The sequence below is a fragment of the Salvia splendens genome, chromosome 6 (genome assembly GCF_004379255.2).
Source record: "Salvia splendens isolate huo1 chromosome 6, SspV2, whole genome shotgun sequence".
Lineage (NCBI taxonomy): Eukaryota > Viridiplantae > Streptophyta > Magnoliopsida > Lamiales > Lamiaceae > Salvia > Salvia splendens.
In genome coordinates this window covers 2354206-2376981 of record NC_056037.1, presented here as the reverse complement: position 1 = coordinate 2376981, position 22776 = coordinate 2354206, and the positions used below count along the sequence as shown (strand labels likewise).

At 37.5% G+C, this 22776-nt stretch overlaps 4 protein-coding genes across 5 annotated transcripts; 3 read left to right on the top strand and 1 right to left on the bottom strand.

Annotated features, from left to right (window-relative positions):
* Positions 1 to 1517: 1517 nt before the first annotated feature.
* Positions 1518 to 5670, top strand: LOC121809650. Its single transcript, XM_042210396.1, has 9 exons — positions 1518 to 2051; positions 2602 to 2898; positions 3013 to 3231; positions 3337 to 3728; positions 3944 to 4043; positions 4338 to 4391; positions 4484 to 4570; positions 4807 to 4935; positions 5055 to 5670. The coding sequence occupies exons 1-9, from the start codon at positions 1929 to 1931 to the stop codon at positions 5367 to 5369; spliced, it is 1716 nt and encodes a 571-aa protein (XP_042066330.1). The 5' UTR covers positions 1518 to 1928; the 3' UTR covers positions 5370 to 5670.
* Positions 5671 to 6384: 714 nt separating this feature from the next.
* Positions 6385 to 9462, top strand: LOC121806514 (AP-1 complex subunit sigma-2-like). Of its 2 annotated transcripts, XM_042206574.1 has the most exons (8): positions 6385 to 6515; positions 7204 to 7290; positions 7531 to 7622; positions 7743 to 7851; positions 7941 to 7976; positions 8786 to 8872; positions 8957 to 9049; positions 9265 to 9462. In XM_042206574.1, the coding sequence occupies exons 1-7, from the start codon at positions 6513 to 6515 to the stop codon at positions 9026 to 9028; spliced, it is 486 nt and encodes a 161-aa protein (XP_042062508.1). In that variant the 5' UTR covers positions 6385 to 6512; the 3' UTR covers positions 9029 to 9049; positions 9265 to 9462. The 2 variants fall into 2 exon arrangements, with proteins under 2 accessions (XP_042062508.1, XP_042062509.1); XM_042206575.1 differs by lacking the exon at positions 8786 to 8872.
* A 494-nt stretch (positions 9463 to 9956) lies between these two features.
* LOC121806513 (UPF0047 protein YjbQ-like) lies at positions 9957 to 17746 on the top strand. Its single transcript, XM_042206572.1, has 7 exons — positions 9957 to 10341; positions 10888 to 10948; positions 11065 to 11159; positions 16290 to 16323; positions 16946 to 17000; positions 17104 to 17146; positions 17514 to 17746. Exons 1-7 carry the CDS (start codon positions 10069 to 10071, stop codon positions 17583 to 17585), a joined length of 633 nt encoding a protein of 210 aa, XP_042062506.1. The 5' UTR covers positions 9957 to 10068; the 3' UTR covers positions 17586 to 17746.
* Positions 17747 to 17860: 114 nt separating this feature from the next.
* LOC121806512 (chaperone protein dnaJ 10-like) lies at positions 17861 to 21530 on the bottom strand. The gene is made up of 10 exons (XM_042206571.1): positions 21212 to 21530; positions 20947 to 21006; positions 20756 to 20838; positions 20495 to 20654; positions 19665 to 19794; positions 19392 to 19550; positions 18720 to 18898; positions 18548 to 18628; positions 18321 to 18464; positions 17861 to 18196 (listed from the first exon to the last, which is right to left on the bottom strand). The coding sequence occupies exons 1-10, from the start codon at positions 21296 to 21298 to the stop codon at positions 18104 to 18106; spliced, it is 1176 nt and encodes a 391-aa protein (XP_042062505.1). The 5' UTR covers positions 21299 to 21530; the 3' UTR covers positions 17861 to 18103.
* Between the last annotated feature and the right edge of the window lie 1246 nt (positions 21531 to 22776).

The window sequence follows — 22776 nt, the reverse complement described above, 5'->3', positions numbered from 1 at the left end:
TTAATTATTAATTTATAAAATAATTATTATTAATTATTATCATATAATTTGTACTATTTTATAGTTATATTTTAATTATTTATTAAATTATTAATTATTATTATGATAATTACAAATATATATAAATATTATAATAATATAGTTATGATTAGGATAATATTAATTATAGTTATTTATTATACCGAAATTAAGTATGATTTATAATTTTATGTCATTTTTAATACATTGTAGTAATAATAATAATAAACAATTGTAATAATAAAATTATACTTATATTGTATTAAATATGTAAGAATCCTAAAACATGGAAAAAGAATAACTAAGAAAAGTTAGGATTCAGAATCCTGAAAAGTTGTACTACTAACTTTCCATGTTCTTGAATTTTGATTACTTTTCCAGTTTGATTAAAAAACGAAACAAACACAAGAATTTAAAATTTAAGGAATCAGATTACTTTCCCAGACAGAATCCTGGCAACCAAATATGGCCTAAAATCACGTGACTTACTTGTTATCAATAATCAATCTTAGGTTGCATACAACTAGATTATATTTTTCCTATTTAGAATATTAATGTAACGTTTTTATTAAATCTCATGTACCACTCGTCATTGTCATGTGCATATCCTTCGACTATTAATTGCGCGTGCGTGTAATATTTTGGAAAAAGTAATGTTTTTATAGTATATTCTTACTTGTACTCCTACTTCATTTTAATAATCATACTATTATCTGTAAAATGTTTGCAAGTATATATATACTAATATCATTAAATTTGGTCAATCATACCCTAAAATGCAATTTTCGACACTCGAGTGATGATTCATTGATTTAGCATGCAATTACTATGATTATTTTCAAATCGAAAAAAAACAAGAGTAAATTCTCTATCATTGTAGGATAAATAGCCATCATAAAGTTTGATCAATCGTGCAATATTGGAAGATGACTGATAATATTATAATTTTAATATTTTTTCTCAGTTGTCCCACGTTGAAAAAAATCGGAGTGCTTCTTTTTATTTTAACATAGCATGTATATGTGCAAAATTAAATATACACTGACTAACTATATGCATTAAACAATATCATTTAATTAGTCGAAAGTTTGTTCATGTAGTATTTTCCATCCATCACATCATGCAAAAGCCTCCTATTTTTAATAAATAGATTTCACATTTCACTAACTATTCTATACACACTTTATTATACAATTAACACTACCATCCATCCCAATATAGTCGTATTCTTTTCCATATCATTAAAGATAGTTGAATTGTTTCCTTTTTTTTTACTACAAGAAAAATTCATTGTCTTTTTACTTTATTCCATCTTTGTCATTCATAACTCTATTCCATCTTTTGACAAGAAAAAATTATTCTCTTTTTCAACTTTATTCCTTCTTTCTATTTCATATTCCAATTTCTTAAATATAAAAAAACGGTTTTAGTAAATTGTATAAATATTAAAAAAAAGATTTTAGTAATTTGCAGGAGTATTTTTTAAATGTATTCTCATTTGCCGCAAAATACAGAAATAAGGCAGCATTCACCGACAGTGTAGCTGAAGACGATGATCACAAACACTCCTTCTCCCACCATAATTACCATTTTACCGTTGTTACCTTTCTCCATTCAATTTCCTTCTTCAATGGCGTCGACCTATTGAATCCCTCCCAATTTATTATGTCTGCACACCCACCCAATCTCGCTTGCTGTGGGGCATTCTCCATTTAATCGCTTCGGCCCCTCTCCACCTCTGCTCGATTCAGCTCGCATATGCTGATTGTTGTCGCCGCGCCAACCCTTGGGATATTTTTTTGGATGATTTTACTCTTCCAATTCCATCTCCTGCCCCACCTCGCGATTCTTCTTCTGCCACTGTCGGTGCTGTCTCGTTGATTTATTCTGATTTTCGTTTGCGAACTCAAATGGACTGCTTCTCCTCTCCTCCACCGCCGCCTCCTCCGCTGCCCGCTGCTGCATCGCCTCTTTGCAGCCCGGGTCACGTGCTCAACATGTCGTCGTCCACGCCTTCCCACCATCTCAATCGCGTGAGTTGATTTTGCTCTTATGATTTTTGTTTTTAAGTAATGTTTGTACCTACATTGTTACTTTAATTGTAGGCTCAGTGAGTAAATGCCTATTTAATTGTGGGAGAATGTGATTGAAGGCAATGGTGTTATGTTACAGAGATTTAGCAGTCATTTGCTGTGGATTTCACAAGTTTTGGTTGTTTTGATGAAAGGGATGTATGAGGTGTTGTTATTTCAGTTGTTTAATAAATGCCCAATTTCATTTTGTTATGTCGAATCTCGATTCCACTGGAATACTTGGAGCAAGCATTGAGCATTTTTGTTTGTGCAAGTAAGAGCAGTCGAATTAGTCGAACCTCTGAAGCAATGTGACTTCGCCATTCACCTTGTAGCAAGTGAAAACACAGAATTAGCTGTATTGCATTTTGTGATTCAGTGATTCTATTATTGGAGGCATTTTTCTATTATAACTTAGTTGCTTCTTGTTTCACCCATTCCTCTTTGTCATTTCCGTGAGTCTTTTTATGTATGGTGGAGTAATTCGACTAATTGGCTCTGTTTGCTGCAGACTTCATCAGATTTGGTGAAAGAAATCACTACACTCGAGGTTGAAATAGTAAGATTGGAACAGTATCTTCTTTCTCTCTATCGTACATCTTTCCAGAAAACTATCCGAAGTAATCCGGGAGACCAACAAATGACTGAAATCCAGCCTTGTGTTACATCTGATCAATCATCCCGGAGAACAAAGTCAGAAATATCCAAAGACTGTTATGAACATCAAGGATATTTATCCCCCAATAGTGCTTTAACTGGCCCAAATGACATGGTTCCGTTTACTACTCCAAAGTCATCATCTGCAAGGGTGATATGCTTATACCTATTACCTTGTTTCACATGAGTACAGTTGGCTTTCTACACACTCACATATATTTGCTTTCACATAGTAATTCATCTGAATATGGTTGGTGCATTGCAGGAAAGGAAGAATGTTTATCGTACATCTTTCCAGAAAACTATCCCAAGTAATTCGGGAGACCAACAAATGACTGGAATACAGCCACGTGTTTCATCTGATCAATCATCACAGAGAACGAAAGATTATTATGAACATCAAGGATATTTATCCCCCACTAGTGCCTTAACTGGACCAAATGATATGGTTCCATTTACTACTCCAAAGTCATCATCTGAAAGGGTGATATACTTATTACCTTGTTTCACATTAAGTACAGTTGGTTTTTTACGCACTCACATTGTAATTCATCTTATATTTGGACTGAATATGGTTGGTGCATTGCAGGAAAGGAAGAGTGTTGTTTATTTTAGACGGCGTTGTCTTGCAGACCATCTTGGTAATTTTTGCTTTGATGATGCCTGCATTTTCCCGGATAAGCTATCTGAAGGCATGTTAAGGTGTATATCTGCCATTTACTGCAAACTGGGCAGCTCCACACGAAGTCATAAAGGCTATTCTGTTTCTTCCAATTCATCGCTCTGGTCCTCAAGCACTTTTTCTCCCAGAAACTTATCTGGCAATTGGAGTCCGCAGTGTAATGATGATGTTTCTGAGAGTTACGCTATTGAAGGTCTGAAACAAGACAATGGACCTTATGCTGCAATGGTTGAAGTCCTGAAGATATGCTTAGATGAGGAGAGTTACTGTTACACTGACATAATGCTTAAGAAGTTCAGGTTTGTATTTATGAAAAACGTTTGTATTTATGAAAAACTAATACTAGAATTGGATGATATGTCTACCTTAAAACATAGAAAAGCTAGGTGATAGGAAATATATTAATTATGTTCCATACGGGCTCTTAAGTCGAGAGTGAATAGTTATCTCTCCTTGGCATAACTAAGCATGATTATGCTTTGCAGCGTGATCATTTGCATTTACTTTTTTGCAGGTCTCTAGTCAAAAGCCTTGAGAATCTTGACCCGAGGAAGATGAGGCGCGAACAAAAGCTTGCCTTTTGGATTAATATTCACAATGCATTGACGATGCATGTATGTCTTTCGCACTTCTCTAACATTATATTCTGATAAATACCATACCACTTAAAATAAACGTGAATCGATGCTTGAGTGGCCCGAACCAGATCTGATGCTAATCATTACATATAACAAGATAATATTGCTACCCCTTATATAGTTCTCTCTTACAGACAAAAAAATGTATCAGAATGCAAGCTGAATTTGTCTAAGATGCATAAACTGTAAACTGGATATTCACTGGCTAAATGCATTAAGTTGCAAACTGGAATGATGCATTCCTTCATTTATTTACAACTTTGTTTGCAGGCTCATTTAGCATATGAAACTCAAACCTATTCAAAAAACACTGCCATCACAAAGGTAATGGCTGATAAGAGAATTTTATGCGCTCGGTCTTTCTTTAGGTTATTGTCTACGTATCTGACATTTCCATGCGCAAAACTTTGTTACAGGCTGTGTATAATGTGGGTGGGCATTGCATTAACGCTTACGGCATACAAAGCTCCATTTTGGGAATAAAATCTCACTATTCTGCTCCGGTAAATGACTTTCTTGAGCTGGGCATATTGTAATGTAAAAACAAGTACTTTACACGTCAATGCAATACGATCGACTTTGGTTATATCCTCACTAATTAGACATCAAAACAACTTATTGAGATAATAATAGTTTTTTCCTGATTGCTGATTAACCGACTCAAAACTGAAATTTTCCCCACTCCATAGTTTTCTTGATTTAGCAACTTGTTGACTTAACATGGCATGCACGAATGCAGTGGCTTCAGACACTTCTCTCTCCGGGGAGGAAATTCAAAACTGGGATCTCAAGACATGTCTATGCTATTGACTATCCCGAACCTCTGGTTCATTTCGCACTTAGCTCAGGAGCACGCTCTGACCCTGCGGTAAGCCATTTGTTAGATGTTTCTCTGACTTGCTTGGTCTTCTTCTTTCTGGTCCACAGCTGAAAATAATGTATTGTTCGCTCCTTCTTATTCTCAATACTTTGAATGAATGATTGCAGATTCGCATTTACAATGCAAAGAGTATATTCAAGGATCTGAATATTGCCAAAGAAGAGTTCATACAAGCTACAGCTTATGTCCATAAGCAGAGAAGGCTGTACCTGCCAAAAATCTTGCACTATTATGCCAAGGATATGTCGCTTGGCATATCTGCACTTCTGAAAGTTGTTGGAGACTGCCTACCGGAATATCAGCAGAAGGTGATCGACAGATTCGCAAAGGGTCGACCTGAAAAGTGCGTATGTTGGCTAGAGGAAAGTTCGTCTTTTCGGTATTTGATCCATAAGGAAGTAACCGAAACGGCATGCGGATGATTTCATCAGTTTTTAAAGATTATTATGATGTTTTGGTTTGCATTTTTAGATATTTCTGTACAGTGAAGTTGTCAAAATATGACTAAGATTTTATTGGCTCATTGATAGAGAGAAAATATCTGCTCTGCTTGAGAGGTTTTGCACTTTTGTTTGCAGTGTTATGAGGTTGTATACTAGTATTGTATAAACTAACCCTTTTTCTTTCAGTTATACTCCATATGGTCTGTGACTCTGTGGAATTGTATGACCTCAACTTTGTTTGCATTAGTTGCATCAAATATAGTTGATTATTAGAATATTACTCCTATAATGGTAATATGACATCAAAATATTAGATATAATTATGCATAATACTAATTTTAAACAATGACATCAAATGTTATTGGTATTGAATTTATTCTACTTCAATGTTACTCTATTATGATTAAGATTCTCTTACTACTAAACATTTTACAATTATTAGTAGTATTATTTTTAAAATGTACATAATAATATATTTTGTTTTATGATTTTATTTTTAGCATTTATCATAAAAATTAAAATTTAAAAACAAGAATAATTATTATTTAGGACAAAAAAATTGTAGTAGTATATATTATGTTCTCTATGTGAGTTACATATTAATTTCAATATGAAATAATGTTCATTTTAAAAGTATTTAGTTATTAGAGATACAAAATTAACAATATAAATATTATATTAGTTGAAAATATAAAAATTTACAAATCCGATTGGTCCTTTAACCGAAGCTCGAATGACGTGTAACCCAATAGCCCATATTTACATCCATGTATCAACATTTTTCCTACCTCTTGTTATTCGTATTTTATGTAAATCATTTAGAATGCGAATATTTTATGCAAACCATTTACTACAAATAACTTTTCAAAGTAAAGTTAAATATTATTCGTATTTTATGTAAATCATTTACTATAAATAATTAAATATTAAAGATTGGGCTAAAACTATATTTCCGATAAAGTGAAGGACTAACTTTTAATTTTCTTTCGACCAACAAATTCCGAATAAGCATACGTACATAGAAATGAAATCTGAAAAAAGAAGACGGTTGTGAAGTTGTGAACAGCTGAGGCATTTGGATCAGACCTCCGATTGAAACTCCGACGACTTTCCACCCCCGCCATGGTATTCTTTTCTATCCCTGCCTTTTTCCGATTCTCCACTTCCTCTAAGCGAGATTTCACATTTATTCATTCTCATACGTGTATTTGTGTATGAAATAATTGGTGATTTCTTTCTTTTCACCTACGTGATCTGATTAGTTGATTAGGTCTTCTCTCAATTTCTCTAATTATGATTTAATCGGGCTTTATGAATTCCAATGCGTACATGTTAGCTGTGTTGGCTAGTTTGTTAGCTTCATTTCTGCATCTGCTCTATTTATTGGTGCCGCTGGGGTTAATTTACCGGATATCAATAAATTGACATGAATTCGAGGCACTTTCAGTTTTCATAAGTAGAGTATGAAATTTTTGCTCTTACAACGTACTCCATTTAGCAAGCTGTCAACAGATACCATTCCAACTATAGAATTCATCAACCAGGATTTATGTAGGTAGAATGACGAGATCAGTCAGTAGCCATGTTGTGTGCAGTGTAACATGGCACCTATGTAGGTCATTTAAGCTCTGTGCCTTGTGCAATCCATAGATGGACGCTATGCCATTTTCTATGTAACTAAATTACTAGCTTGACCATGTTTTGTGTACCTAGTCCATATGCCGATAGAAACTCAATTTCTCCTATTGTTTTCTAGTTTGTGAGCAAGCTTTTGTACTATAGATAAGCAACTAAAGCTTCTCCATCATTTCAGATTCACTTTGTTCTTCTAATTAGCAGACAAGGGAAAGTGAGGTTGACAAAATGGTACTCACCATATTCTCAAAAGGAAAGGACAAAGGTATATGTCTTTACTATTGATCTATGCGTAAGAAGAAGTTCATTCTCATCTCATCATTAACCCTTTTCTTGCTTAGAGTTAGTTGCGTCATCCTTTGACTTATAATATGATGGGAAATATTGAAAACATAGAATTGATACAGGATTTTATTTTTCAAATTTAATTTGCTTGTTATTCATTCAAGCTATGTTGTTAATTCACAATCTCTTTAAAATTAACGAGGAGTTCTACCTGGTAAAGGTTATCCGGGAGCTTAGCCGTATGATTCTCACTAGAGCCCCTAAGCTGTGTAACTTTGTTGAATGGAGGGGATACAAAGTTGTTTACAAAAGGTAGTATACATTTTTTATTCTGTCTAAACCTGTCCAACATTTTTTAATATGATTCATGTTGCCCCTTACTTGTATAATATGCACGGCTAATTCTTCTGCATTGAACTGCTTATTTTGCAGGTACGCTAGCCTTTATTTCTGCATGTGCATTGACCAGGATGATAATGAATTGGAGGTCCTCGAAATTATCCATCATTTTGTTGAGATACTAGATCGCTACTTTGGAAGTGTAAGGCTCAAACTGAAGCAACCGTTTACTTTAAGATTTTAGTTACCTTTTCATATGAGGTTCAACATGTTACTTTTCTGTATTCTTAGGTCTGTGAGCTGGACTTGATCTTTAATTTCCATAAGGTATGTAGATAGTTGCTCAATTGTTTTTGAAATGTTTGGGATTTTCCATCTGTCCAAAATATGTTTGGTGTGAACTGTGAGATGTTTGGGAATTTCCATCTGTCCAAAATATGTTTGTATCCTGGAAGGTACTAACTAATGGCATTGCCTCCTCACTCTTGTCTCCCTTTCTTGTCGTATTCTCGTTTTTGTCTTGGTAGTTCACAGTTCACACTAATAGTTCTTGTCTTGAAAATTTCAATGGCTATTGTGGCTTCCATGACTAGAAGTGTGAAAAAGTAGTGCGTTCAATCCTTCTATGTATGTGTTCTTACAGACTAAGGCCTAGCTTTTGCTTTTTGCCTTGCCTAAGGCCATAGGCGCTTCTTTCACAGTTGCCCAGGGCACAGGTTTTGGTCTGATTCCACAGACTTCCTGTATTTTTCGGGATTTATAGATATTAGCTAATATAGAGATTCAATCATATATCTGCATTGGATCAAATAAAGCCCAACAACCAAATAAGTCAGGAAACAACATCCCCATAAAGTACGTTATGACATGGTGAGAAAACTACTCCGTGCTCTCAGTGGGACTCGAGCCCCTATATTTTATTGCTTGTTCATTTCTAATTGGAGTAGAAGTCATGTCCTACTAACTGCTCTTTTTATTTTCATGATGCAATAATTTTGTTTCATTCTATTTCTTTACTTTTCTTCTTTATGGTGTAATATACAGTGTATATTATATGCAAAATGTTTACACTTAACGCAGCCAACTATGTGGTCACTCTATCTCATTGTAACGCTCTAGGTTGACTGCAATGGCAGGCGTATTATATATTAGATGAAATCCTGATTGCTGGTGAACTTCAAGAGTCGAGTAAGAAGACAGTGGCACGCCTAATAGATACACAAGTACGTAAACTTGAAATCTTATGAAAGATTTCCATTATAAACTCCGTAGCCTACTAACAAACTTATAACCAATTGTTTTTACAGGATTCTCTGGTGGAGGCAGCCAAGGAGCAAGCTAGCTCCATAAGCAATATGATTGCTCAAGCAACAAAATGAGGATGTACTGGTATATAAATGGTTAGTACTATTATTATACTTTTAAGTCTATGTGTTTAGATTTTTTCGAGGGTGATCGGAAGTTGATGTTCTGTTGGATTTTTATACTGACTATCCAGAGAAGTTCGCTATCCATAACTTGTCATAGCTGCACTGCTTTATCCATTCCGACACCTTATGGTGTTTCATCATATAACCTCTAATACATACTCGCATCGTGTTGTTTTTCATGGTAGGAGCTAGACTTGTCTGAAGATGTCGGGTTTTCGAAATTGATGGTGCAATGTAGTCCAACTTCTGTGTAGTGTTTTGCAGCTGCGTATTGAAAAATTAGATTTGGATCGTCTTTGGCGACCGATTTGTATCAACTTGCTTGACCATTTTATGGATAGGCATTTATATTGCAGTGATATTGTTATCATCTTTTTTTTGTTTGTGTTGTGATCCATTTAGTTTCATGTACCATTATGATCGAGTGCTCGGATAAATATTCATTTTGTCACTTGATTTTTTCAAAAAAAAATCAACTACTTTATCTCTCCTCTTCTCGTAGCTTCACATATTATAAAACGGAATTAGTAGTATTATTTTAAGAACAACATGAATTTTTGAAGATTTATATGCTACATGAATTTTTGAAGATTTATTCTCATTATAAATTTATAATAATATGAAGAACAACAACAACAAGTTATTATTATTATTACTATTATTATTATTATTATTTTCTCGATTAATAACTTGTCTTATATTATTATAAATTTAATTAATTAATATAAATTCGAAATCTTAATAAAAAAGTTATAGTTAAATAATTATTAGAAGGAATAGTCAATATACTATTAGTCTATTACTTTGAAAGCGACGAAATAATATTTCTGGAACAGAAGTTCCTAATTTATTCTTAAATATACCTATATCGAGATATTTTGTAATACTAATTGAGAGGTTTCTTAGCTACAGTTCTCTGCAGACAATTAGCGCTGAATTTATCGATCCTACTTTACTAAGAGATTTTATATTTAATCTGAAATTCGCAAATGCAAGCGGCAGCTGTAGTCCAACCGCCACCGGTGCCGCGGCCCATTTCCTCAGTGATTCCGGCAACGGCAGCGAAATTCCTCTCCTACAACTTCCCGACGACGCAAGCAGTCAAGAAGCGGCAGCTGCAGTCTACTCGTGTGAAATTCCGGCAGATTCAAATGGCTACAGCATCACCGTCGCCACCTTCTGTTGGAACGGCGCCGAAATGGGCGCAGAAGACCATCACCATTCCCGCCCAGAGGCGAGGCTGCCATCTCATCACCTCCAAGGTCTTAATTTTTCTGTCTGTATTTGATTCACCACGAAACGATTGATTCCATTGGTTGCTTGATTGAATTTCATATCTGCTTTTACTAGGAATAAATTTCAATTCAATCAGAATTTCTTGTTACTTCACTATAACTCTGTGGAGAACTTCATTTCTAAAACTGAGGCAAAAAATTGTGTACATCCAGCCATCCACACCAATTAGGATTGGCCATTCCCAGCTAGGGCTTATTACCAAGAAGACTTCTCCGAGGCCTCTTATCACGGATAGTATTATCAAATATACTTTCCCTTTTCTAGGATAGTATTATCACGACATATCTAGGATAGTATTATCAAATATACTTTCCCTTTTCTAATGTTTTTCATGTTGTCCTCAACACCTCAAAGCAAATTTTGGTATCACTAAATGCCTTTCCTGTTTAATTAAGGGAGGAAATTGGCTTGTTTTGTTACTGACTTACACTAGTCCACAATGAAGATGACTTCTCCCATTAATTTTGCATTATGATTCTGTTTTTGCTTCACTACCTTTTGTTTTTTCTCAGATTTTGAAGGAGATTGGGCAGGATCTATCAGGGTTTAAGTGTGGTCTTGCACATTTTTTTCGTGAGTTCTGCCTGTTCGGACTCATTTGGTGTAGTTTTACTACTGTAACATGTTTTTTTAAAAGAAACTGGCTCATCCTAACCTTTTAACCATTTCAATCCATCTGCTAATAACAGTGCAGCACACAAGTGCTTCTTTGACTATAAACGAGAACTATGACTCGGATGTTCGTGATGACACAGAGACATTTTTGAACAAAGTAGTTCCTGAAGTAGGTTTTCTTTTTCCATGGTTGAGCATGTGTTGGGATTTACACACACAAGGCTTTCACACACTCAAGAAGATCACACACACACTCACTGTTGTATGAGATCACACAATGCAGAAACACACACACTCACACTTTGAGTATTGAAGATGATAATCTTGGAGAGAAACTGGAAAACTCTTTATTGATTAAACTACTAACTACATACACGGTTTATGAGCTATTTAAAGCTCTACAATCAAGTAGCAACTGCTACTAACTAACTACAACAAGAATCAAGAAAACAAGAAGAATAACCGCTACATCTCAGCTAACTAACTGCTGCTCCAACGGCTAGTTTCTCTAGGTTGCTTCTTCCTTCTCGGCTCAAGACCGAACTCCCTTCTCGGCTCAAAACCGAACTCCCTTCTCGGCTCAAAAACCGAACTCCCTTCTCGGCTAGTTCCAGCTCAAAGCCGAGCTTCCTTCTTCTGCCTTCTTCTTCCAACTGAAATGAGCACTCCATTATTACAATTCTCCACCTGAGGGCTCATCTCAGTTCTTGCACAAACATTGATCAACTTCTTGCAATGATCAAACTTGTCTCTACCTAGAGACTTTGTTAGCATGTCAGCCGGATTGTGCAAGGTGTTAATCTTAATCACCTTCACTCTCCCCTTCTCAATCTCATCTCTAATAAAATGCAACTTTATGTCTATGTGCTTGCTCCTTTCATGAAAACCCGGATGTTTAGCCAAGCACATAGCTGAGCTGCTGTCACAATGAATCACCATTGTCTTTTGGTCAAAACCAAAGTCAGAAATCACTCCCTGAATCCAAAAGCTCTCCTGTACAGCTGCAGTGAGAGCTATATACTCTGATTCTGTTGTTGAGAGAGCAACAACACTTTGCAAACCTGATTTCCAGCTGATTACAGTTCCAAACATGGTGAAAAGATAACCTGTTTGGGACTTTCTGTTGTCCAGGTTTGCAGTATAGTCTGCATCACAATAGCCCTGCACAACCTCCTCAGATTCACCTTCCCAGCCATTGAAGACAATTCCCCAGCCACTGGTTGACTTCATGTACCTCAATATCCACTTAAGAGCATTCCAATGCTCCTTCCCCGGGTCAGCCATGTATCTGCTAGTCACTGAGATAGCATGTGCCAGATCTGGTCTGGTACAGATCATAGTATACATAACACTTCCAACCACACTAGCATAAGGAATAGACTCATCTCCTCAGCCTCTTGCTTAGATTTAGGGGTCTGCTCCTTTGAAAGCTTAAAACTCTGGGACAGAGGAGTTGATGCAACTTTTGCATTTTCCATTTTGAATCTCTGCAAAACTTTCTCAATATAGTCAGTTTGAAGCATCCACAGCTTCTTGCAGCCTCTGTCTCTCTGAATGTGTATGCCTAGGATCTTCCTTGACTCTCCTAGATCCTTCATTTCAAAGCTAGACTTCAAATCCTCCTTGACTTGCTGAATTTCTGTCATAGAAGGTCCTGCAAGTAGCATATCATCCACATAGAGCAATAGATAGGCAATAGGTGTTTTGCCCTTCCTCTTGATGTAGATGCAATCATCAAACTCTGATCTAATGAAGCCAATCTTCTTCATTTGTGCATCAAACTTCTTGTTCCACTGTCTAGGACTTTGCTTAAGACCATAAAGACTCTTTTGTAGCAAGCACACCTTGCTTTCTTCACCACTCTTCACATAGCCCTCTGGCTGATCCATGAAGATAGTCTCCTCTAGGTCTCCATTTAGGAAGACAGTCTTCACATCAAGCTGCTGCAATTCCCAATCTAGCTGATTCACCACAGCCAACAAAATCCTAATAGAAGTGTGCTTAACAACCGGAGCAAACACCTCATTGAAGTCAACTCCTTCTTGCTGTGTAAATCCCCTTGCCACCAGCCTTGCTTTGAACCTGATTCTGTCTTTATTAGTGGTCTCTACCTTCTTTTTAAACAACCACTTGCAACTGATCAGCTTCCTCTCCTTTCCATCTGTATTCAGCTTGGATTTGTCCACCAAAATCCAGGTTTTGTTCTTGAGTAAAGACTATATTTCTTCATTCATGGCCTCTATCCATCTCTCTCTGTCTTTGCTTCTCATGGCCTCTTTATAGGTGAGAGGATCAGCAATATCAATACTCTCAGCAGCACACAGTGCATAATAGACCATATCTGCAAATTTCTCAGGAGGCTTTGCATTTCTCCTTCCCCTATCTCTTGCAATCTGGTACTCTCTGGTAGGATCTGCTGTGGGCTCATCATTTCTTCTACCTTGAGCTGGAGCACCATCACCCTCTGGATCAGGTTCATTTTCTGAGTCAGTGACTCCACCTGCTCCTAGGCCAACTCCCATAGGCTCCACCTTGAAGAAATCACTCTCAACTTCACTGGAGTCACTGGAGTCCAGCTTATCTTTCAAGTAGGGCATCTGATCCTCCAAGAACACCACATCCCTACTCACCACCACCTTCTGCCTACCAGGCTCAATACACCAGAGCCTATACCCCTTAACACCCCTCTGATATCCCAGCAAGATACATTTCAGAGCCCTAGCTTCAAGCTTACTTTGCCTAGCATGAGCATAGGCTGCACACCCAAACACCTTGTATTTTGAGTAGTCACTATGAGCTCCATACCACATGTAATCAGGAGTTTCAGATTTCAGGGCAGTAGATGGGCATTTATTGATGAGATAGGCTGCTGTATACACCGCCTCTCCCCAGAACCTGCTGTTCAAACCAGAACCAAGAAGCAGGCACCTCACCCTCTCTAGGATAGTCCTATTCATCCTCTCCACAACACCATTTTGCTGGGGATTACCAGGAACAGTACGGTGCCTCTTCATACCCTTCTCTTTGCAAAATATATCAAATTCAGCAGACAAGAATTCCAAGCCATTGTCAGTTCTTAAACATTTAACACTCCTTCCTTTCTCTAGCTCCACCTCCTTACACCATATCTTGAACTTAGTGAGTGTTTCAGATTTTTCCTTAAGAATATATACCCACAACTTCCTTGTATAGTCATCAATGATAGCTAGATAATACTTTCCTCCACCAATTGAACACACCGGTGAAGGCCCCCAAAGATCACTATGTATGTAGTCTAAAGGGGCTGTAGAAGAGTGAATACCTGTAGGATAGGGTGCCTTCTTTGCTTTTCCAAGTATACACTGCTCACAGGGGTCCATCTTGTTGAAATCTCCAGAGATCAGGCCCTTCTTGATGAGTTCTTTCAAGCTTCCTTCTGCTGGATGGCCCAGCCTCTTGTGCCATAGCATTAGGGAATCATCTGACACAGCATTGCTTTCTCCATCAACAGCCTTAGCCTTCAAATAATAGAGAATATGCTCTCTGTCAGCCTCCATCATCACTGCATCTCCAGATTTCACAAACAATTTTCCTTGACTCATTAATATAGTGAACCCCCTCTGCTCCAGCATTCCCAATGAGATGAGGTTCCTCTTCACTTCTGGAATATACCTCACCCCAGTCAGGATCTTCACAGAGCCATCTTGTAGGCTTAGCTTCACCTTCCCTATCCCTTTTATCTGACAAGTATGATTATTTCCAAGAACAACCGTACCCGATGCTTCTTGAAGATCATGAAACCAGCTTCTATTGGGGCACATATGGAAGCTGCACCCCGAGTCCATTATCCACCTGTGACTGACCCCACTGTCACTAATATTCATAAGTTGAGCAGGGGGATCAGCACTCTCCACACAATCAGATTGGTTGTGTCCCTCAGAGGCCATCTTTCTCTTCCATGCATGACAATCTTTCTTCAAATGTCCAGGTTTCTTGCACCAATAGCAAGCTCTGGTTTCCTTCTGAGCATCAGAACTTGAGGGTTTAGGGCCCTCAAACTTCTTCTTGAAGTTCTGCTTCTTGAACTTCTTCACATTCAAGGCCTCTGCAGCTTGAACATTGGAGCTTGCAGAGCCTCTGTTGGCTGTCTTCTGGAGTTCTTTGGCCATCAAGGCTGAATAGACTTCTGCATAGGTGATAGGTTTATCTCTTCCATAGATAATTGCATCACTTAACTGGTCATACGAGCTAGGCAAGGCATTCAATGTGAGAATGGCCTTATCCTCATCTGAAATCTTGACATCAACAGATCCCAGGTCATCAATGATCTTGTTGAACTCCTCTAGCTGCTCAATGATGGACCTATCTCCAGAAAAACTATAGGCATACAGCCTCTTCTTGAGATACAGCCGGTTAGCCAAGGATTTGGCCAAGTAAACTTCATCCAACTTGTCCAAGATCTCCACCGCAGTCTTGGCTTCTTGAACATCCCTCAAGACCTTATCTCCAAGGCACAGAATCACTGCAGAATGTGCCTTGAGCTGCATCTCCTCCATCTTTGCCTGAGCTTTATCATCAAGCACTGGAGCCTTTCCTTTCTCCTCTGGTTTTGCAAGAACTGCGGCCAAGCCTTGTTGAATCAAAATCGCCTTCATCTTCATCTTCCACAGGCTATAATCATTCTTGCCTGAGAACTTTTCTGCATCAAGCCTTGCTGCCATCTCTGAAACCGTTTGATCCTCTGCAAATCAGCTTCAATATCCCTTCCCACAGACGGCGCCACTGTTGGGATTTACACACACAAGGCTTTCACACACTCAAGAAGATCACACACACACTCACTGTTGTATGAGATCACACAATGCAGAAACACACACACTCACACTTTGAGTATTGAAGATGATAATCTTGGAGAGAAACTGGAAAACTCTTTATTGATTAAACTACTAACTACATACACGGTTTATGAGCTATTTAAAGCTCTACAATCAAGTAGCAACTGCTACTAACTAACTACAACAAGAATTAAGAAAACAAGAAGAATAACCGCTACATCTCAGCTAACTAACTGCTGCTCCAACGGCTAGTTTCTCTAGGTTGCTTCTTCCTTCTCGGCTCAAGACCGAACTCCCTTCTCGGCTCAAAACCGAACTCCCTTCTCGGCTCAAAAACCGAACTCCCTTCTCGGCTAGTTCCAGCTCAAAGCCGAGCTTCCTTCTTCTGCCTTCTTCTTCCAACTGAAATGAGCACTCCATTATTACAGCATGCTTGGCATATCTTGTTAGAGGATGATATTCACACATTAAAATTTTCATCTCAGGGGAGGTCCGCACCATGGAAGCATACTTTGGAAGGTGCGGTCCATTTTCATTCTTATTTTTAACAGATATGATTAGGACATAAAAAAGGCAGATATTAATTTATCTCTTCTCTTTGAAACTGCATTTCCTTTGGAGAACTAGTGCTGTCTATGCTTGCATTATAGCTCTGTGTGATGATCTGATTATCTAGTTTATATAGAGGTCATACGTGTAAAAGATCCTCTTGCTGCCAATCCTCCTTATGCCAACCACAGATTACGTCAACTTGAGTTGCTTGCTGGCTATGGGGATGGGAACTGATAGAATCAGAGATTTAAGAGGTTTCTAGAGTAGGTAAAGAAGGCTTGACCATATGGTCGTGGAATCATCGTAAAACTTCTTTGCTGGGAGTTGTTCCGAGCTTCTTAGAAAAGAATTAAGTTTTTAATTGCTACAGGTAGTATTAACTTTGATATATTGTCAAACACAGAAAATAGGAGTCATAATGTGAGCTAGTTTTTCACTGCTTTAATGATTTAAGACAGAGTATTAAACCAACAACAAATATAGAGTTGGATGTAAAGTATAATCATGAAAAACCTAAAAGTAAAGTAGAATCTAGATTCTTGAACTTGATAACAAACGGATAGGTAGTTAACCTTGTGTGATGTTGCAGGTCCGGATGACATGCCGGCACACATCAAGTCATCTATGTTTGGCTGCTCCCTCACGTGCGAGTTTCAACCATCTGATTTTAAATTATGTTGCAGCTTATTATTGTCGGCCAAATTGAATTGACTAACCACCATTCCTTCTTATATCCTACTTATGCAGGATCCCTATATCAGATGGACAACTGAATATGGGAACTTGGCAGGTATTTTCGTTAACCTCCACAATGAAAAGCTTAACCTTATCTAAGAAGCAGTCTGATTATGTTATCTGCGAATGTGATATAATTTCACTAATGTAATTGAAAGATGTGATGACATCTGAATTTTACTCGGTTTTATGGTTGGGTTACTAAAATTATTTTAGTATGAGGCATTGGAAATAAGTATATTTCCTGAAAAGAATGATTTAATTTTCGAAGTTGGATGCTGTTTTTATGCTCCCAGAAGGTTATCTTAGGACACTGCTGAGTTTTCGGCCCTCTCCCTTATCAAAACCAAATTATTGCGATTTGGAAGTTATTTGCAGAGGTGGGTGTTCTAAAATGTATGCTTGAGTTGTCTTTTTGTCAGGGTATCTGGCTATGTGAGCACCGCGATGAAGCTACTCCTCGCAGAGTCGTTGTCACCCTTAACGGGGTTTAATATCTCCTTCACCGCTGCAACTTCCTCCGTCTTCTTACTCACTCATGAATGCAGAATAGCTCGTCTTTCTCGAATAATTGTGCTCTTTAGTTTGAACTTGTTTGAGGTCTCTTGACTGGTCATATATATATGCGTCATATATATATGTACTCATTCGGGCACATCATTTGTTACGTTTATTTAGCTTCTTGCATTTTAATTGAATGGCATTCAAATTTGCCACACCAAAGACTGCGAATAATTAGTTCAGTGAAAAAAATGTAGGCATAAAAATGTGATGAATCTGAGGAGCATAACTTTTCTACTAACATACTTTGTTTTGGATAAAATTACATAAAATAAGCACAAATAATGATACTTGATTCATACATAAAATAAGCACAAATCAAGTGTGGTACTTGATTCATACATACTGTAATGATAATAAATAATAATGATATACACTAGTTGATCACTAGGCTAGCAAACATATACCACAATAATACAACAGCAAATGCTCTCCAATCTGTGATGCATGCTTATGGTTGTCTGTGAACACCAGGTGGAGCAGCTGGCCTTGGAAAGTTATTGTACGGGCCTCCGGCATTCTGGGGAGCCTCCACATACGGGCTCTGTATAGTTCGATAAAATAGTCATTAGGCAAGACATGAAATGACAGGAATGAACAAATTATTTAGATTTATATCGTTGTTTAGTTTCTTAGGGGAAATAGGGAGGGTCGAGACAAAGTTATACTGTGGTTGTAGAGACATTATCATCGTTTACTGATCTAGCAGATGTGCTTGAAGGAGCATTGCTATGACTTGGCTCACTTCCAAATAGTTTCTGGCTTGCAGGATCGGTTGGCGCACTGTTACTGCCGTTAGCTGGTTTCACCCTCTAAAAACAATTCGAGCAAAATATATATGAAATAGAAACTTATATATGCAAGTTGATGAGCGTTAGGGTGGCCTCTCAATTACCTGGAATATCTTGCCAAGAGTTTTCAAACCCTTTGCACGCATACGGAGCTCCTCTTTCTTGGCATTGTTTTCTTGTAGAACCTGAGGGCATAAATTCATCGATAAATAGAAAGAAATTTGCTGTGAAGCAGTTAAAGTCAAGATTCAAAAGAAACAACAGCTGTTGGCTAACCATCTGGCAAACACGAGAAAGGGTCGCTTCTATATCGGCCACATTGAGCTTCCAAAGTGAGTCGATCATCAACTGCTTGTGCGATTGCATATATGCCTCGAGTTCTTCCTCCGTGTAATTCCCTTCAGCACTGAGCTGTTTTTTCATGTCTTCTTGCAGTTGAATTAAAGCAATCGCACCTGAGGCAATAACAGATATAAAATCATGTCATGGGTTTTGTAGGAAAAAAGCAAGACACAATTTATGATCGCGTATTAAGGAATCTAGCTAATCATGCCGCTCCTATGATATAGCCAAAATTAACAAAAGTTACCCTGCACTTTTAAGCTCGCGTTTTAAGGAATCTAAGTAATCATATCTTATTTCTCGGGGCCTCTTTCGGTCCATGTGTAGCTGTGACCGTGAATAAACTACACATGACAAAAGAGAGAGGCAGATGAGGTTTGTTGTCTACACAAGTTCTTACGTATGTGCCTAGAGTTTTGTTTGCTTGACCCATCACAAAACAACAAACAGATGGTTGTCCAAAAGTGTCTAAAATTGTAATTAGAGTAATGCAGTTCAAAACGCATGAATTTGATCTGGACAGACTAGATGAGAAGTGGACAAGTGATTAATTTGAGTATAAGACCAAACAAAGCAGCTTACGGAATTAGATGAGTTTAAGCTAACCTGTTGCAGCTGTTACTTGGGATTTGATAAAGTGTCCTTTATTGCGGAACCACTCAGCAACAAATGGTACGCCAAGGTACATCACCTTCTTCCCAAGCTCTTTTGCTGCCTGCCTTGAATATATATAGCCAATAGTGTTCAGCATATCCACACCATAAGCTGTTTAGAACATTGCGTCAGCAATATGCGAGTTTGTAGCTCCCCAAGAGAAAAGATAGCAGAAGACAGGTTACAAGACAATGAAAATAAAGGAAATTGGAAAGGAATTCTCACCGGCATTAGAAAGCCTCGATACTTCAGCCTCAGCATGGCGCATGAATTCCTCTTTATTTCCTTGGACATACACGTTGAGTCTATCCTTGAGTATGCCAGCAAGCTTCTCTTCCCTTTCCTTTTGGACACTCTAAATTCAAAAGGAAATTCAAAACTTGGCTGAAAAGGAGATTTAGCTAAACAGAAAACCGATATAGAGGACTTTTGCACCAACAACGAACTTGTACATCAATAACTAAGTGTCCAATCTCCATAATGAAAGGGATGCCTGGAAGTCATAAATTATTTAACAATAACATAATACTTTGTTTCTTTGTGTCAAAACTTGTCAAAATCCTAAAACTAGGTCAACTACACAAATCAAAGTTGAGAATCTGGATTTATCATGGCCCTGGTGCCTTTTGTAGACAAAAGGGACAAACAAGCTCCAACTACTTACACAACATAAAATACCAATTAAGCTGTTTAAGCAGAAACTGGATTACTAAGGAGAGAAAAAACCATCACTCTTAAGTCTATAAGTACACGATGATATTCTTTAACAGTAGACTGGAATGATGCTTCCCACCTCAACGGTAAGTATTTTGAAAGGACAAAAATGACTCACAGTTTTGTAGGAATCAAAAGTCAACATTCTTAGACAAAACTCCTCAGTTTTTGCACCAACATGTTTTTTGCCACCCAAATGAACCACAAAATAATACTCCATAGATGTAATTTAGAGAAATAATCTGATGAAACTGGTTCAATATAGAAACAAGAAACTATAGAATTAGCACATGTAACCCCATCAACACTCGCGGCAGAATTTTGTCTAAATAAAATAGTACCCGCATTTTTTCCTGCAACTTTTTAGTATCCAATTCCTCTCCTTCTGTGAAAACATCCATAGAAGCCATTGATGCCATGGCAAGCTGGCCAATGTATTCCTCAAAAAGCTCGCTTCCAAAAAGCATGGCAAAGATTGCAGCAGGATCGATAATTGAATCTCTGAAAGGATTGACAGAGAATATTATCACAAAGGGATGAGCAAACACCTAGTACAAACCATCATTTATCTAAATGCATGAAGTAACTCAAACTAAACTTACGTCGAAATTCCGGATTTCCCATGAGCATCATAAGCTTGTCTCTGTGACGTGTCACTCAGAACTTGATAAGCTTCACCCAAAATCTGAGGGAAAAGTACAAAAGAAAGATCCGCTCATATTATTATAAGACTAATAGGTGAGCATTTCAACAAAACAACAAGATAAAAACTTGGAAAATTCAATCAGCTCACCTGAAATTTGTGTGCTGCATTAGGATCGTTTGGATTTTTGTCCGGGTGAACTTGCCTAGCCTACAACAAGCATTTTCATCCAACACCAGTTAGAAACATAAAATCCCCCAAATTGATAACCCCACACTCCGATTCCAAATTTCGACTCAAAATCATGCACAAAAGTAAATCATAGCAACGGTTTCAGACTGAATTGAAAAACCATATTCCCCCAAATTTAGTCCTAGAAAGCTAGGGCACGGCTGAAAATCAAAATCAAACACACCTTGACATAATAAGCCTTCTTAATCTCGGCCTCGGTGGCTGTGGGGCTCACACCCAACACATCGTAGTATTCGGTCTCCTTCACCATCTTGTTCGATACTCCAATTTCCTCCGATCAACAATCACGCTAACTAAGCAATTGTCCGATGAAATCACTGAAAATTACTATCCGTACAAATGAAATGGCGGTGTGGAAATTGTAAAGAAAAACAAACTGAAGGATGTGGTGACGAATTATGCAGGAAGAGATATGGAAATAATGGAATCGAGCTCGGGGGTCGTTGTCTTCACCTCAACCCCTGTTGACTAAACGACTTTTTGTATGCCTCCTTGCTTTATCTGAAATATTTAAACTTGCATTTTTCAATTGCAAACATAAAATATGGTACGTATTTAGATTTATAAGTTAAATAATGTTCAAAATTAGTTTATTGGATCTTGGGATCTAATCCTCAATTAATAACACGTGTTAATAAATAATAATATAGATTATTAGTCTAATAATGTACTCCTTCCGTCCCACTTTAGGAGTCCCGGTCACTTTTACACACTCGTTTTATAAAAATCATAATAAATAGTTAAAGTGGAGAAATGGTAAAGTAAGAGAGAAAATAATATAGAGAAGAGAAGAGTCTTGTGTACATTGTGACCTCCTAAAGTGAGACGGAGGGAGTATTATTTTAGTAAAATAATGTATATCATTTTAATCTAATAATGTAACTTATCACAGTCATCCAATCTAAGGATCCAATGGATCAAGGGCTGAGAATTTGTTTTGATTTTGACAGAATTTCACTTATTGACCATAGTATGCCCTAATAAAATATACCCCATTAGTATTTAAAAATAGAAAGATGTAATTTCATGCATACTCTTTATATTTTTTAATGAGATAAGAAGCATGATAGAGAGTGAACAATAATAATCGTCCATGTTGAGTCGATATCCGATTAATTCAAAACCAAACATGACATGTTAAGACATAATTGTGCATGCCTGGCTATTATCAAGCCAACATGCTCCGATAAATATAAGCCCAACCTGAATACAACATGTTAAGGAAATCTTTGCTATGAATCTGAATGATTCATTCATGCATGCCTGGCGTGTTTGATTGGTATGATAGCCATAGATATGGCATGTTTTCTAGGTTCTATGTAGTCTTTGGTTGGTATGATATCTATATCTCTGAGCCCGAAAAAAAGTGAAAAGCCCGTCTCGGCGCGGTGGACTATCCAGAAATTTGGTAATATACTATATCACTAAAATCCTCCAATAATAAGCCTTTTGTTCATTATAGTCATAATTGCCCTCCTTTCTCTCTCTGCAACATTCTTCTCTCACCCACTTTCACTCCTATTTTCTCTCTCTTCTGCAACTCAACTTTACCATATCTCTATTCTGTAATTCCCTCTTCCTCTCACCCTCTCTCTACTCTATCAAGAAGACCATAGTGCTTCCATCTTCTCTCCCCGGCAGTAGTAGTGGTGTTGCTTTTGCGAGCTGCTGTCAGACACATCCACCGCCCTGTGACTGATTTTGTTGATTTGAGCCTCTCTTGTGTTC